Source organism: Myotis daubentonii, chromosome 18, assembly GCF_963259705.1.
Source record: "Myotis daubentonii chromosome 18, mMyoDau2.1, whole genome shotgun sequence".
Taxonomy (NCBI): Eukaryota; Metazoa; Chordata; class Mammalia; order Chiroptera; family Vespertilionidae; genus Myotis; species Myotis daubentonii.
This window is the reverse complement of record NC_081857.1, coordinates 31,928,156-31,942,158: the sequence shown is the minus strand read 5'-3', so window position 1 is coordinate 31,942,158 and position 14,003 is coordinate 31,928,156. Positions and strand designations below refer to the sequence as shown.

General features: G+C 45.1%; 1 protein-coding gene across 1 annotated transcript; it reads left to right on the top strand.

Annotated features, from left to right (window-relative positions):
* The first annotated feature begins 2,603 nt into the window (after window positions 1-2,603).
* LOC132221057 (hornerin-like) lies at window positions 2,604-13,509 on the top strand. The gene is made up of 3 exons (XM_059674981.1): window positions 2,604-2,741; window positions 3,547-8,923; window positions 13,454-13,509. Exons 1-3 carry the CDS (start codon window positions 2,604-2,606, stop codon window positions 13,507-13,509), a joined length of 5,571 nt encoding a protein of 1,856 aa, XP_059530964.1.
* The last annotated feature ends 494 nt before the right edge of the window (window positions 13,510-14,003 follow it).

The following is a 14,003-nucleotide window of genomic DNA, read 5'->3' as shown; positions in this document are numbered from 1 at the left end:
TTTCTTTATTTGTAAAATGAGAATGAAAATACTGACTTTACGGAGTTATTGCGAGGGATAAATAGATAAGCATGTAAAACCTTCTAGTCTAGAAGACAGTAATGATAACTGCTATCTTCATCAGTCATCATCTTCATCATCACACCTGGTGGCAAGGTACAGAAAAGCTGGTTCTTCCTGCCTACTATGGCCTTCTGACTATGTTTGCTTCCCGCAGGCATTATATTTGATATACTTTATGTATATAAGTGGCATTTTCCCAAGCATTCAGGTCCAAAGCTGCCAGACTACCAATGGATAAAAGAAAGCCCCAGAAGAAAGTTCACTCTAAATTTACTCTGAACATGTCTGAAAACATTACTTCTGTATTTAGCCCATTAACTTCTACTTTTATAGTCTAGAAAAGAGCCTTCAAAGGGCCAGAGAATATGTTTCTTCTCTTCCTGGCTGACAGCATTCTTTTTATTATTTTTTCATTTTTGTGTGTGTGTTTAGATGGATCTAACACTCCTAAAACAAAGCATGATTTTTGCATAATGGCCAAATGTAATCAAAACACAGAGATAAGCTAATATAAAGGTTAAGAGCAAGGGCATTGTCATAAGGTAGATATAGGTTCAAACCCTGGTTCCTCCACCTATTCATTGTATGAACTTGGAGATGACTCGTATACTCTCTGAACCTATTTCTTCATTTGTAAAATGGGAAAAAATAAATATCTCATAGAAATGTGGTGAAGATTAAATGAGATGATATGTGAAAAGTCTTCAGCATAATATCTTGCACATAGCGAAGTCTCAATAAATGTAAATTATTATTGCAAAAAGACATGTTAGGTGAGCCTACTGGCCTACGTTCATTTTCTTCCTTTTTTTTAATCCTCACCCAAGGGTATGCTTTTATTGATTTTTACAGAGAGAAGGGGAAGGGGGGGGGAGGGAGAGAGAGAAAGAAAGAGAGAGAGAGAGAAACATTGATAGAAGAGAGAAACATTGATTGGTTGCCTCCTGTACATGCCCCAACAGGGGATCAAACCGGAAACCTAGGTATGTGCCCTGACTGGGAATCAAGCCTGAAAACTTTTTGGTGCACTGGATGACTCTCCAACCAACTGAGTCACCTGGCCAGAGCACCTACGTTCATTTTAATTAAATAAGCATTTATTGCATACCTGCCAAGTACCATACAGTTTGCTACCTTTCTCATGGTACTACATAAAGGGGATGAACTACACGAGTCCTCTAAAACACAGAATCTGCTTTTCACAAGTGTGTGGGCCTGAAAAAAGTGCCCTGCAGCATGTCCTCATGTTAGAAGGAGCTTCAGTACCAGCCTTTCTGCAATCATCTCATAGATGAGAATGCAAAGAAGTAGGAAGGTAAACATGGACAGAGGTGGAGTTAGGTTTGATTGGAAATTAATCAGTCCATCCCACAGAGGGCAGCACCCACATGGTTAGCTATATAAGGGCCACTATCTCAATCATTGTCACCCTGCAAGCTTCATCAGGCTTTTTTCCTACTTGTTCCTTTGGTGAACCAGGTGAGAGAAAATTTATCCATCTATATTGATGGATATTTGGTTGGTCATTATCCACAGCAGAAATCCAAGAATTTGCGCTAAGGCAGAGTTAATATATATTTGGCCTTTCTTTCTTTCTTTCTTTCTTTCTTTCTTTCTTTCTTTCTTTCTTTTTTCCTTTTCTACCAATGTATCTTTTTTCTAATCACTGTCATTTATATTATTTTTTTCTTTTCTTTTTATTTGCTTATTTGTTTGTCTAGTTTAATTTATTCTGGGACCTTTTTAGAATAAATTTGTCATTGTGGAGAAGAGTAATTCAGTGGAAATTTGTCTTCTTACAGGCCATTCCACACTTTCTTCCTAGTCTTTTCACGTGCCATCTTTTCTGGACTGCCAAGTTCAAATGGGGGGAGGCTGGCACTGTGGTAGAGTCCCTTCCTTGTTCAGTGTCATTTCCCAGAGCTCCCAGATCAAATTATCTACTAGTCAAATTGCTGCCTGCATTTCTGAGCCTTTCTCCCTGGTGAATGAATTAGGTCAAGATAGTTCCTGAGCTCTCAGGAGGGCTATCTCAGTCCTCTGGAAAACCAAGAAAGCATTGGCTCCCTTTGCCCATTTTTATTTTATTTTCTGAAGGTCTTAAGGGTCCAGTTTAGCTTTTGGTAGAAGGTCTGTTGCTTTTGCCTCTAGAAAATCAGTGAAACTAGCAAGAGAAACAGGGGGAAATGTCTGGGCGGTTCTAGAAAATTTGGAAACCCACGGACAACACCCGGGACACCAAAGTACACGAAGTGTAGAGACATTAAGAAAAGATATTCATCCAGGACATGAAGACCTGAGATTTAGTCCCAGTTCAGCCAGTAACATGTCCATGACTAATGTTAACAAAGTTATTTTTCACTGTGTTTAAAGGTTTTGTATCATCCTGACCCATCTTTATTCTTTGAGGTATTTTAGGTTTTAAAGAGACAAAGAGATTTGAAAACTCATGATGACAATTATTAAAATCAGAACAGGAAAGAAAATTAATGATAGACTCTTTTGTTTTTCTCTTTAGGTTCACTTAAACGTGCAAAAAGATGACCGACCTCTTAAGAAGTGTTGTCACCGTCATTGATATTTTCTACAAATACACCAACAAAGATGGGGAATGTGGCACACTAAGCAAGGATGAGCTAAAGGAACTTCTAGAAAAAGAGTTTCGGCCAATTCTGAAGGTGAGGACCATGTGCTAGGACTAAAGGTTTCTACGGTCTTGTACATTCTCTGTTATATAACCAAATATTAGCTAATATTAGTTGCAGTAGTCTTTGAGAAAACTCTATAAGCAGTACTTTTTTGGGACATCAGAAAGTCTGTTGAGGCAGTGTGTATTTTTAGAAAAGTGACTTGTTGTTTCCTCATTTTCTTGTATATTTCCACCATGTGGACTCTCAGACTTCTTCATGCCTCCCAAGCTTCCCATTCTGAAAGAGCAGAAAATGAAATTTGTACTAAGACATGAATTAATAAGTTACCCTATCAAATGGGGAAGAAAAACTATAGAAAGAGAAGTCATATACAGGGGCAGTTGACCAAATAGCCAGGATAACTAAAAACAGAAAACAAAATACATGAGTTTTTTTTCCATCTACTTGGAAAGGATGCAGCTATTAACTTTGAAATTATAGATCCCAACATAGAATATATTAGCATATGATGTTTTAAATGTATGGAAAACTAAAATACACCAGTACTGAACTTTGTTTATTCAACTCCTTCCTGTATGCCATATTTGAGTACCTAGTTCTCTAACTTAGGTCCTTGAATTGTATTCTTCTGAGGATTCCAATAGCTTTATTTTTTTTATTACTTCTTCACACCTGCTGGGCCCTATTAGTCTGCCTTAGCCTAAAGCAATCCTTGATTGGATTAAAATACTTCATGTCAAATATCTACAATTTCATAGTCCTATCTGAATATTTTAGCTGAGTATGTGGGTTAGGCTGATCAAGATTCCTTTGGTGTGTTGCTCATATACAGAACCCAGATAATCCAGACACGGTGGAGGTCATTATGCATATGCTGGATCGAGATCATGACCGAAGACTGGACTTTACTGAGTTTCTTCTGATGGTATTCAAGCTGGCTATGGCCTGCAACAACGTTCTTAGCAAAGAATACTGCAAAACTTCAGGGTCAAAGAAGCAGAAGCGTAGTCATGGTCACCAACACCAAAAGAAAGAAGGTGAAACAGAAGAAGAAGATGAGAATACATCTGAACAGAAATCAGGTTGGAGTGAGGGAGAGGAGCATGGTTCTGAGGGCTTGAGGGGAACTGCGAAACATAGACATAGGTCCCACTCCAGAAGGCTGGGAAGGGAAGGTAGTTTATCTAGCTCAGAGAAACAAGAGGGATTTGAGAAAAGGCGCCATGGGTCTAGCTCTGGCCACGCAGTTAGCCCCTCTAGGGAATCTGGGGAGGAATATGAATCTGAATCTGGATTTAAGAGTGGGGAAAGAAAAGGTCATGATGGTCTGTCATATGGATTAGAGGCTATTGCTTTTAGCTCTAAAGGTTCAGGAGATAGTGGGAGACAAAGCTATGCATGTGATTCCATCAACTCAAGTGGGTGTGGAGGAAGACAAAATGTTTCCAGCTCCTGTCAGGCAGGCAGATATGGAGGGCAAGGAAATAAATCTAGCTGTATTCAGTCAGGCTGTCAATCACGAAATAGTGGAGGACAAAGCCAGAGATGCATCTCAAGAGGTCAGTCCTCTGGATATGGCCAATGTAGGCCTCGCTCCTGTAGCCCATCTTCTTGTCATAGAAGAAGACATAGATCCCCATCATGTTGTCAACCACAGAACTGTTGTCAACCACAGAACTGTTGTCAACCACAGAACTGTGGAAGACAACAGGGAAGAAGATCAAGACAGTCCTCTTGTGGTAGCCAATATGGGTCTGGAGCAAGTCATTCTTCTAATTGTGGTCAACAGGGAAGAAGATCAAGACAGTCCTCTTGTGGTAGCCAATATGGGTCTGGAGCAAGTCAGTCTTCTAATTGTGGTCAACAGGGAAGAAGATCAAGACAGTCCTCTTGTGGTAGCCAATATGGGTCTGGAGCAAGTCAGTCTTCTAATTGTGGTCAACAGGGAAGAAGATCAAGACAGTCCTCTTGTGGTAGCCAATATGGGTCTGGAGCAAGTCAGTCTTCTAATTGTGGTCAACACGGGTCTGGCTCAGGTCAGTCCTCTGGTTATGGCCAACATGGCTCTGGCTCAGGTCAGTCCTCTGGTTATGGCCAACATGGATCTGGCTCAGGTCAGTCCTCTGGTTATGGCCAACATGGATCTGGCTCAGGTCAGTCCTCTGGTTATGGCCAACATGGATCTGGCTCAGGTCAGTCCTCTGGTTATGGCCAACATGGATCTGGCTCAGGTCAGTCCTCTGGTTATGGCCAACATGGATCTGGCTCAGGTCAGTCCTCTGGTTATGGCCAACATGGATCTGGCTCAGGTCAGTCCTCTGGTTATGGCCAACATGGATCTGGCTCAGGTCAGTCCTCTGGTTATGGCCAACATGGATCTGGCTCAGGTCAGTCCTCTGGTTATGGCCAACATGGATCTGGCTCAGGTCAGTCATCCAGCCATGGCCAACACGGATCTGGCTCAGGTCAGTCCTCAGGCTTTGGACAACACAAGTCTGGATCAGGCCAGTCCTCAGGCTTCAAACAACACGGGTCTAGCTCAGGTCAGTCCTCAGGCTCTAGAAAACACAGGTCTAGCTCAGGTCAGTCCTCAGGCTCTGGAAAACACAGGTCTAGCTCAGGTCAGTCATCTGGCCATGGTCAATATGGATCTGGCTCAGGTCAGTCCTCAGGCTCTAGACAACACGGGTCTAGCTCTGGTCAGTCATCTGGTTTTGAACAATATGGATCTGGCTCAGGTCAGTCATCCAGCCATGGCCAACATGGATCTGGCTCAGGTCAGTCTTCAGGCTTTGGACAACACAAGTCTGGATCAGGCCAGTCCTCAGGCTTCAAACAACATGGGTCTAGCTCAGGTCAGTCCTCAGGCTCTAGAAAACACAGGTCTAGCTCAGGTCAGTCCTCAGGCTCTGGAAAACACAGGTCTAGCTCAGGTCAGTCATCTGGCCATGGTCAATATGGATCTGGCTCAGGTCAGTCCTCAGGCTCTAGACAACACGGGTCTAGCTCTGGTCAGTCATCTGGTTTTGAACAATATGGATCTGGCTCAGGTCAGTCATCCAGCCATGGCCAACACGGATCTGGCTCAGGTCAGTCTTCAGGCTTTGGACAACACAAGTCTGGATCAGGCCAGTCCTCAGGCTTCAAACAACACGGGTCTAGCTCAGGTCAGTCCTCAGGCTCTGGAAAACACAGGTCTAGCTCAGGTCAGTCCTCAGGCTCTGGAAAACACAGGTCTAGCTCAGGTCAGTCATCTGGCCATGGTCAATATGGATCTGGCTCAGGTCAGTCCTCAGGCTCTAGACAACACGGGTCTAGCTCTGGTCAGTCATCTGGTTTTGAACAATATGGATCTGGCTCAGGTCAGTCATCCAGCCATGGCCAACATGGATCTGGCTCAGGTCAGTCTTCAGGCTTTGGACAACACAAGTCTGGATCAGGCCAGTCCTCAGGCTTCAAACAACATGGGTCTAGCTCAGGTCAGTCCTCAGGCTCTGGAAAACACAGGTCTAGCTCAGGTCAGTCCTCAGGCTCTGGAAAACACAGGTCTAGCTCAGGTCAGTCATCTGGCCATGGTCAATATGGATCTGGCTCAGGTCAGTCCTCAGGCTCTAGACAACACGGGTCTAGCTCTGGTCAGTCATCTGGTTTTGAACAATATGGATCTGGCTCAGGTCAGTCATCCAGCCATGGCCAACATGGATCTGGCTCAGGTCAGTCTTCAGGCTTTGGACAACACAAGTCTGGATCAGGCCAGTCCTCAGGCTTCAAACAACATGGGTCTAGCTCAGGTCAGTCCTCAGGCTCTGGAAAACACAGGTCTAGCTCAGGTCAGTCATCTGGCCATGGTCAATATGGATCTGGCTCAGGTCAGTCCTCAGGCTCTAGACAACACGGGTCTAGCTCTGGTCAGTCATCTGGTTTTGAACAATATGGATCTGGCTCAGGTCAGTCATCCAGCCATGGCCAACATGGATCTGGCTCAGGTCAGTCTTCAGGCTTTGGACAACACAAGTCTGGATCAGGCCAGTCCTCAGGCTTCAAACAACATGGGTCTAGCTCAGGTCAGTCCTCAGGCTCTGGAAAACACAGGTCTAGCTCAGGTCAGTCCTCAGGCTCTGGAAAACACAGGTCTAGCTCAGGTCACTCATCTGGCTTTGGACAACACGGGTCTATCTCAGGTCAGTCATCTGGCCATGGTCAATATGGATCTGGCTCAGGTCAGTCCTCAGGCTTCAAACAACATGGGTCTAGCTCAGGACAGTCATCTGGTTTTGGAAAACATGGGTCTGGCTCAGGTCAGTCCTCAGGCTCTGGAAAACACAGGTCTAGCTCAGGTCAGTCCTCAGGCTCTGGAAAACACAGGTCTAGCTCAGGTCAGTCATCTGGCTTTGGAAAACACAGGTCTAGCTCAGGTCAGTCATCTGGCCATGGTCAATATGGATCTGGCTCAGGTCAGTCCTCAGGCTCTAGACAACACGGGTCTAGCTCTGGTCAGTCATCTGGTTTTGAACAATATGGATCTGGCTCAGGTCAGTCATCCAGCCATGGCCAACACGGATCTGGCTCAGGTCAGTCTTCAGGCTTTGGACAACACAAGTCTGGATCAGGCCAGTCCTCAGGCTTCAAACAACACGGGTCTAGCTCAGGTCAGTCATCTGGCCATGGTCAATATGGATCTGGCTCAGGTCAGTCCTCAGGCTTCAAACAACATGGGTCTAGCTCAGGACAGTCATCTGGTTTTGGAAAACATGGGTCTGGCTCAGGTCAGTCCTCAGGCTCTGGAAAACACAGGTCTAGCTCAGGTCAGTCATCTGGCTTTGGAAAACACAGGTCTAGCTCAGGTCAGTCATCTGGCCATGGTCAATATGGATCTGGCTCAGGTCAGTCATCCAGCCATGGCCAACACGGATCTGGCTCAGGTCAGTCTTCAGGCTTTGGACAACACAAGTCTGGATCAGGCCAGTCCTCAGGCTTCAAACAACACGGGTCTGGCTCAGGTCAGTCCTCAGGCTCTGGAAAACACAGGTCTAGCTCAGGTCAGTCCTCAGGCTCTGGAAAACACAGGTCTAGCTCAGGTCAGTCATCTGGCCATGGTCAATATGGATCTGGCTCAGGTCAGTCCTCAGGCTCTAGACAACACGGGTCTAGCTCAGGTCAGTCATCTGGTTTTGGAAAACATGGTTCTGGCTCAAGGCAGTCCTCAGGTTTTGGACAACATGGGTCCAGTTCAGGTCAGTCTTCTGGTTATGATCAACATGGATCTGGCTCAGGTCAGTCCTCTGGTTATGGCCAACATGGATCTGGCTCAGGTCAGTCCTCTGGTTATGGCCAACATGGATCTGGCTCAGGTCAGTCATCCAGCCATGGCCAACACGGATCTGGCTCAGGTCAGTCCTCAGGCTTTGGACAACACAAGTCTGGATCAGGCCAGTCCTCAGGCTTCAAACAACACGGGTCTAGCTCAGGTCAGTCATCTGGCTTCAAACAACACGGGTCTAGCTCAGGTCAGTCATCTGGCTTCAAACAACATGGGTCTAGCTCAGGACAGTCATCTGGTTTTGGAAAACATGGGTCTGGCTCAGGTCAGTTGTCTGGCCATGGTCAACACGGATCTAGCTCAGGTCAGTCCTCAGGCTTTGGACAAAAGGGATCTGGTTCAGGTCAGTCTTCTGGCTATGGCCAATATGGGTCAGGTTCAACTCAGTCTTCTGGCTTTGACCATCAACAATCAGGTTCAGGACACTCCTCTAGCTCTGGAAAACGTAGATCTGGTTCAGGTCAATCTTCTGGCTTTGACCAGCATGGGTCTAAAACAGGCCAATCCAGCTCAGAATATCATAGTGGAAGAAGGGGATCTAGTCACAGTGAGTCCAGTGGCAGTGAAAGGCATTACGGAGGCTCTCAGAAACACTCAGGGTCCAGTCATGGCCAGGCTTATGGACAGTCAGGAGACACCTACAAACATGGGCAGGCAGGTCAAGGACATTCCTCACAGTCAGGATCTGGCAGAAGTGGAAGAAGGAGATCTAGTCACAGTGAGTCCAGTGGCAGTGAAAGGCATTACGGAGGCTCACAGGGACGGTCAGGGTCCAGTCATGGCCAGGCTTATGGACAGTCAGGAGACACCTACAAACATGGGCAGGCAGGTCAAGGACATTCCTCACAGTCAGGATCTGGCAAAAGTGGAAGAGGGAAATCTAGTCACAGTGAGTCTAGTGGCAGTAAAAGGCATTCTGGAGGCTCACAGGGACAGTCAGGGTCCAGTCATGGCCAGGCTTACGGACAGTCAGGAGACACCTACAAACATGGGCAGGCAGGTCATGGGCATTCCGCACAGTCAGGATCTGGCAGAAGTGGAAGAAGGAGATCTAGTCACAGTGAGTCCAGTGGCAGTGAAAGGCATTACAGAGGCTCACAGGGACAGTCAGGGTCCAGTCATGGCCAGGCTTATGGACAGTCAGGAGACACCTACAAACATGGGCAGGCAGGTCAAGGACATTCCTCACAGTCAGGATCTGGCAGAAGTGGAAGAAGGAGATCTAGTCACAGTGAGTCCAGTAGCAGTGAAAGGCATTCCGGAGGCTCACAGGGACACTCAGGGTCCAGTCATGGCCAGGCTTATGGACAGTCAGGAGACACCTACAAACATGGGCAGGCAGGTCAAGGACATTCCTCACAGTCAGGATCTGGCAAAAGTGGAAGAAGGAGATCTAGTCACAGTGAGTCCAGTGGCAGTGAAAGGCATTACGGAGGCTCACAGGGACAGTCAGGGTCCAGTCATGGCCAGGCTTATGGACAGTCAGGAGACACCTACAAACATGGGCAGGCAGGTCAAGGACATTCCTCACAGTCAGGATCTGGCAGAAGTGGAAGAAGGAGATCTAGTCACAGTGAGTCCAGTGGCAGTGAAAGGCATTACGGAGGCTCACAGGGACAGTCAGGGTCCAGTCATGGCCAGGCTTATGGACAGTCAGGAGACACCTACAAACATGGGCAGGCAGGTCAAGGACATTCCTCACAGTCAGGATCTGGCAGAAGTGGAAGAAGGAGATCTAGTCACAGTGAGTCCAGTGGCAGTGAAAGGCATTACGGAGGCTCACAGGGACAGTCAGGGTCCAGTCATGGCCAGGCTTATGGACAGTCAGGAGACACCTACAAACATGGGCAGGCAGGTCAAGGACATTCCTCACAGTCAGGATCTGGCAAAAGTGGAAGAAGGAGATCTAGTCACAGTGAGTCCAGTGGCAGTGAAAGGCATTACGGAGGCTCTCAGAAACACTCAGGGTCCAGTCATGGCCAGGCTTATGGACAGTCAGGAGACACCTACAAACATGGGCAGGCAGGTCAAGGACATTCCTCACAGTCAGGATCTGGCAGAAGTGGAAGAAGGAGATCTAGTCACAGTGAGTCCAGTAGCAGTGAAAGGCATTCCGGAGGCTCACAGGGACACTCAGGGTCCAGTCATGGCCAGGCTTATGGACAGTCAGGAGACACCTACAAACATGGGCAGGCAGGTCAAGGACATTCCTCACAGTCAGGATCTGGCAGAAGTGGAAGAAGGAGATCTAGTCACAGTGAGTCCAGTGGCAGTGAAAGGCATTACGGAGGCTCACAGGGACAGTCAGGGTCCAGTCATGGCCAGGCTTATGGACAGTCAGGAGACACCTACAAACATGGGCAGGCAGGTCAAGGACATTCCTCACAGTCAGGATCTGGCAAAAGTGGAAGAAGGAGATCTAGTCACAGTGAGTCCAGTAGCAGTGAATGGCATTCTGGAGGCTCACAGGGACAGTCAGGGTCCAGTCATGGCCAGGCTTATGGACAGTCAGGACACACCAACAAACATGGGCAGGCAGCAGGAAGACAAAATCGTCGATCAAGTCAAAGATGGAGACACGGTAGCTATGGAAGTGCAGGATATGACTATGGGCAATGTGGGTATGGACCTTCAGGGGGTAGTCGAACAAGCAGTCACAATTCTAGCCCTGTTAGGCCAAGGAACAGAACTGAAAACAAGCAAGTGTCAGTTCACAGCCATTCAGAATCTAGTTCAACTTTTAGGCAGGGATCCCATAATAATAGTAAAGTGCGTTCAGAAGATTGGGGGAAACAGATTAATAAACAATCAGGATCTAGGCACAGACAGTCAGACTTCAATACAATTGATATACATGGATCCAGTCAACAGCATTTCGGAGATACATCTTCTCAAGATCAGGTAGAATCCAGCATAAGTTTAGCAAGACAGGGATCAAGTCATGGACAATCCAGAGATGTCCAGGATCAATCTGGATTCAATACCAACAAAAGGCAAGTATATAGCCATGGCCCCTCAAGTGATAGCTATGGACAGGCAAGTGACAGCAGAAGCAGAAGTGAAAGATCCATTTCCAGTCACTCTCTTCAGAACCAAGATCATACAGGAATTGAGGAGTATAGATATAGGTATTCATCAAGCAGTACAACTGGATGGAGCGGGGGTAAGCAAAAGCAAGAGTCAGGATCAAGGATGTTAGGGAGCATCAGAAGACACAGTCAGCATATGGATGATAAGCAAGCAAGAGACTCTGAAACCAGGGGTTACCATAGAAGGGGAAGAACAGACGTAGGTCCTTCTCATTTAGATAGCAACACCCCACTCTATCAATATATCCAAGAGCAAAAGTACTATTACTTTGAATAATCATTTGAAATTAATAGAAAACTAACTTAAAATAAGAACTAACTCAAAGAAGAAATTCCATACATATGCAATTAAGATATTTAACGTGATCCCTTCTTTTGGTAGTGGAGGTATACATATTTTAACTGTGCTACTCTTTTGTTCGGTGCAAAGTGGGTTTTTTGTAAGGCTCCTTAACTATTGAGCTCTTTGGCTGAAAAACAGTGAATGGAAGAACTAAATGGCATTTGGGACTATATTTAATACTATATAACAAAAGTGATTTGCGTGCTTTGGGATAAAATGGGCATTTAAAATTTTCTTTCTGAAATTCAAATTTTAGATTTTCCAGTTTTATTTCAAGTATTCATTGAAAAACCTATGCAGAAAGCTAAGAGAAATGGTTCAGGAGCCAAATTTTCTCTAATAGCATTGTAACATATTCCATGTACTGAGCAAAGAATGTTATGGTATTGAAGATTCAGAAGAATTGCTTCTTTTGTGCCACCTCTGGAACTCTGTACTACTACTTTTGAATTTATTCTCATGACCTCCTGGATATAGGATCCAGAAAATTGTACTGCAAATGATTGACAATAAACTTTTCATCAAGTTACAGTTTTGCTTCTCTTTCATCCTCACAAACACAAAGATCCCTGTCATGAGGTCAGATGCACATTTCCTTCTACCTCTGAACACCTAGATGGCAGTAAAGCATCAGATACCAACAATAGGGAATTCAAAGAAGGCAAAACTCAATAAACTTAATTACATCTGATCTCATCTTTTTCTCAATGTAATTACTGTCCAAAGCATTTACAGAAAGAAATTCTTTATACTGATGGGTTGACCTCAGATGCTTTATTAATAATGATCATCACAGCAATCATCAAACATAATCCTCAGTGCTATACCCTGAGACAACCCAAGCTCTGGAAATGAGTCATGCACCACAAACTCTCTCTGTCAAAGATATTAATTGAAATATCACTGCCAATGGAGGCTAATGGCAGTGGAAGCTAATCGTGTCCTGAATTTTCCAGTCGAAGAAAAATGATTAAAAATATAGTCCTTGCCCTGGCTAGTGTGGCTCAGTTGGATGGGCATCATCCTGTGCACCCAAAGGTTGCAGGTTCAATTCCTGGTGGGGACACATGCCTGGATTTCAGTGGCCAAATTAGGAGAAACAAAGATAAAATTCTTCTTTCTTCAAACTTTCTAGATAAAAATGACCTTTGAATGTGGGAACTTGAAGGTCAGTGTGTACTAGACACCTGGCATGCATTGGTTGCTTATTGAAATGTAAATGTTCCAGGAGTCTTTTATAACCAGAAAAGATCTAAAATAATACTACATAACCAATGGACACAAGACACTGGGCGGGGGAGAGGCGGGCGGCATGAGGGCATATGCCGGGGGGTACGGGAGGCTGGGGAAAGGTCAATGGGAAAAAAAAGGAGACATATGTATTACTATCTATAATACTTTAAACAATAAAATTCAATTAAAAAAAAATACTGCATGCTCCCCCAGCCAGCGTGGCTCAGTGGTTGAGCTGTCAACCTATGAACCAGGAGGTTATGGATCGATTCCCGGTTTCTATCTCTCTCTCCTGCCTTCCTCTCTGAAATCAATAAAAATATTTTTTAAAAGCAATAATAATAATACATGCTGAGTGAAACCTGTGTTGACCACTCTAATGCAATCAGTGGTGAGTCTACATATAAGCTTATGGGCAATGGGCAAGAGAAAGTGAAAAAACAGTAAAAGAAGAAGATTCAGGCAAAATTAGATTTGATTGAAAATGAATCAAGCCAGCAGAGGGCATCTGCCTCACTAATAATAAACTTTGGCACTACTGAAGGGCCATTCACACAGACTCTGAAACCTTTTTTTTAAAATTAAATTTATTGGGGAGTCATTGATTAATAGGATCATATAGGTTACAGGTGTGGATTTCTACATTATAAAATCTGTATATTGCACTGTGTGCCCACCACCCAAAGTCAAATAATTGTCTATCATCATATATTAGGCCCTCGTTAGCCCCCAGCTCTCTACCCCCTTCCCTCAGTGTTGGAGAGGTTGTGGAGGAAAGGGAACCCTCAATTACCGCTGCTGGGACTGTAGACTGGTACAGCCACTATGAAAAACAGTCTGATGATTCCTCAAAAAATTAAGAACAGATCTACCATATGACCCAGCAATCCCTCTTCTGGGTATATACTTGAAAACATGTATTCGCTAAGATATATGCACCCTTATGCTCATTGCAGCATTTTTCACGGTGGCCAAGACATGGAGACAACCAACAATCGAAGGTATCCTTCGACAGAGGATTGGATAAAGAAGATGAGACACAGCCCAGCAGGCATGGCTCAGTGGTTGAGTGTCAATCTATGAATCAGGAGGTCACGGTTCGATTCTTGGTCAGGGTGCATGCCTGTGTTGCGGGCTAGATCCCCAGTGTAGGGCATTAGGAGGCAGCTAATCAATGATTATCTCTCATCATTGATGTTTCTCTCTCTCTCTCTCTCTCTCTCTCCCCCTTCCTCTCTGAAATCAATAAAAATATTTTTTTAAATATTTGTTCTAAAAAAAAAAAAGAAGATATGGTACATATA

Bases quoted from the DNA above. Each gene is read 5' to 3' on its own strand.
- LOC132221057 (XM_059674981.1), top strand. From the start codon at position 2,604: ATGACCGACCTCTTAAGAAGTGTTGTCACCGTCATTGATATTTTCTAC. The intron at 2,742-3,546 runs GTGAGGACCATG...GCTCATATACAG, and splicing joins AGTTTCGGCCAATTCTGAAG to AACCCAGATAATCCAGACAC. The intron at 8,924-13,453 runs GTGAGTCTAGTG...CCCTTCCCTCAG, and splicing joins AAGAGGGAAATCTAGTCACA to TGTTGGAGAGGTTGTGGAGG.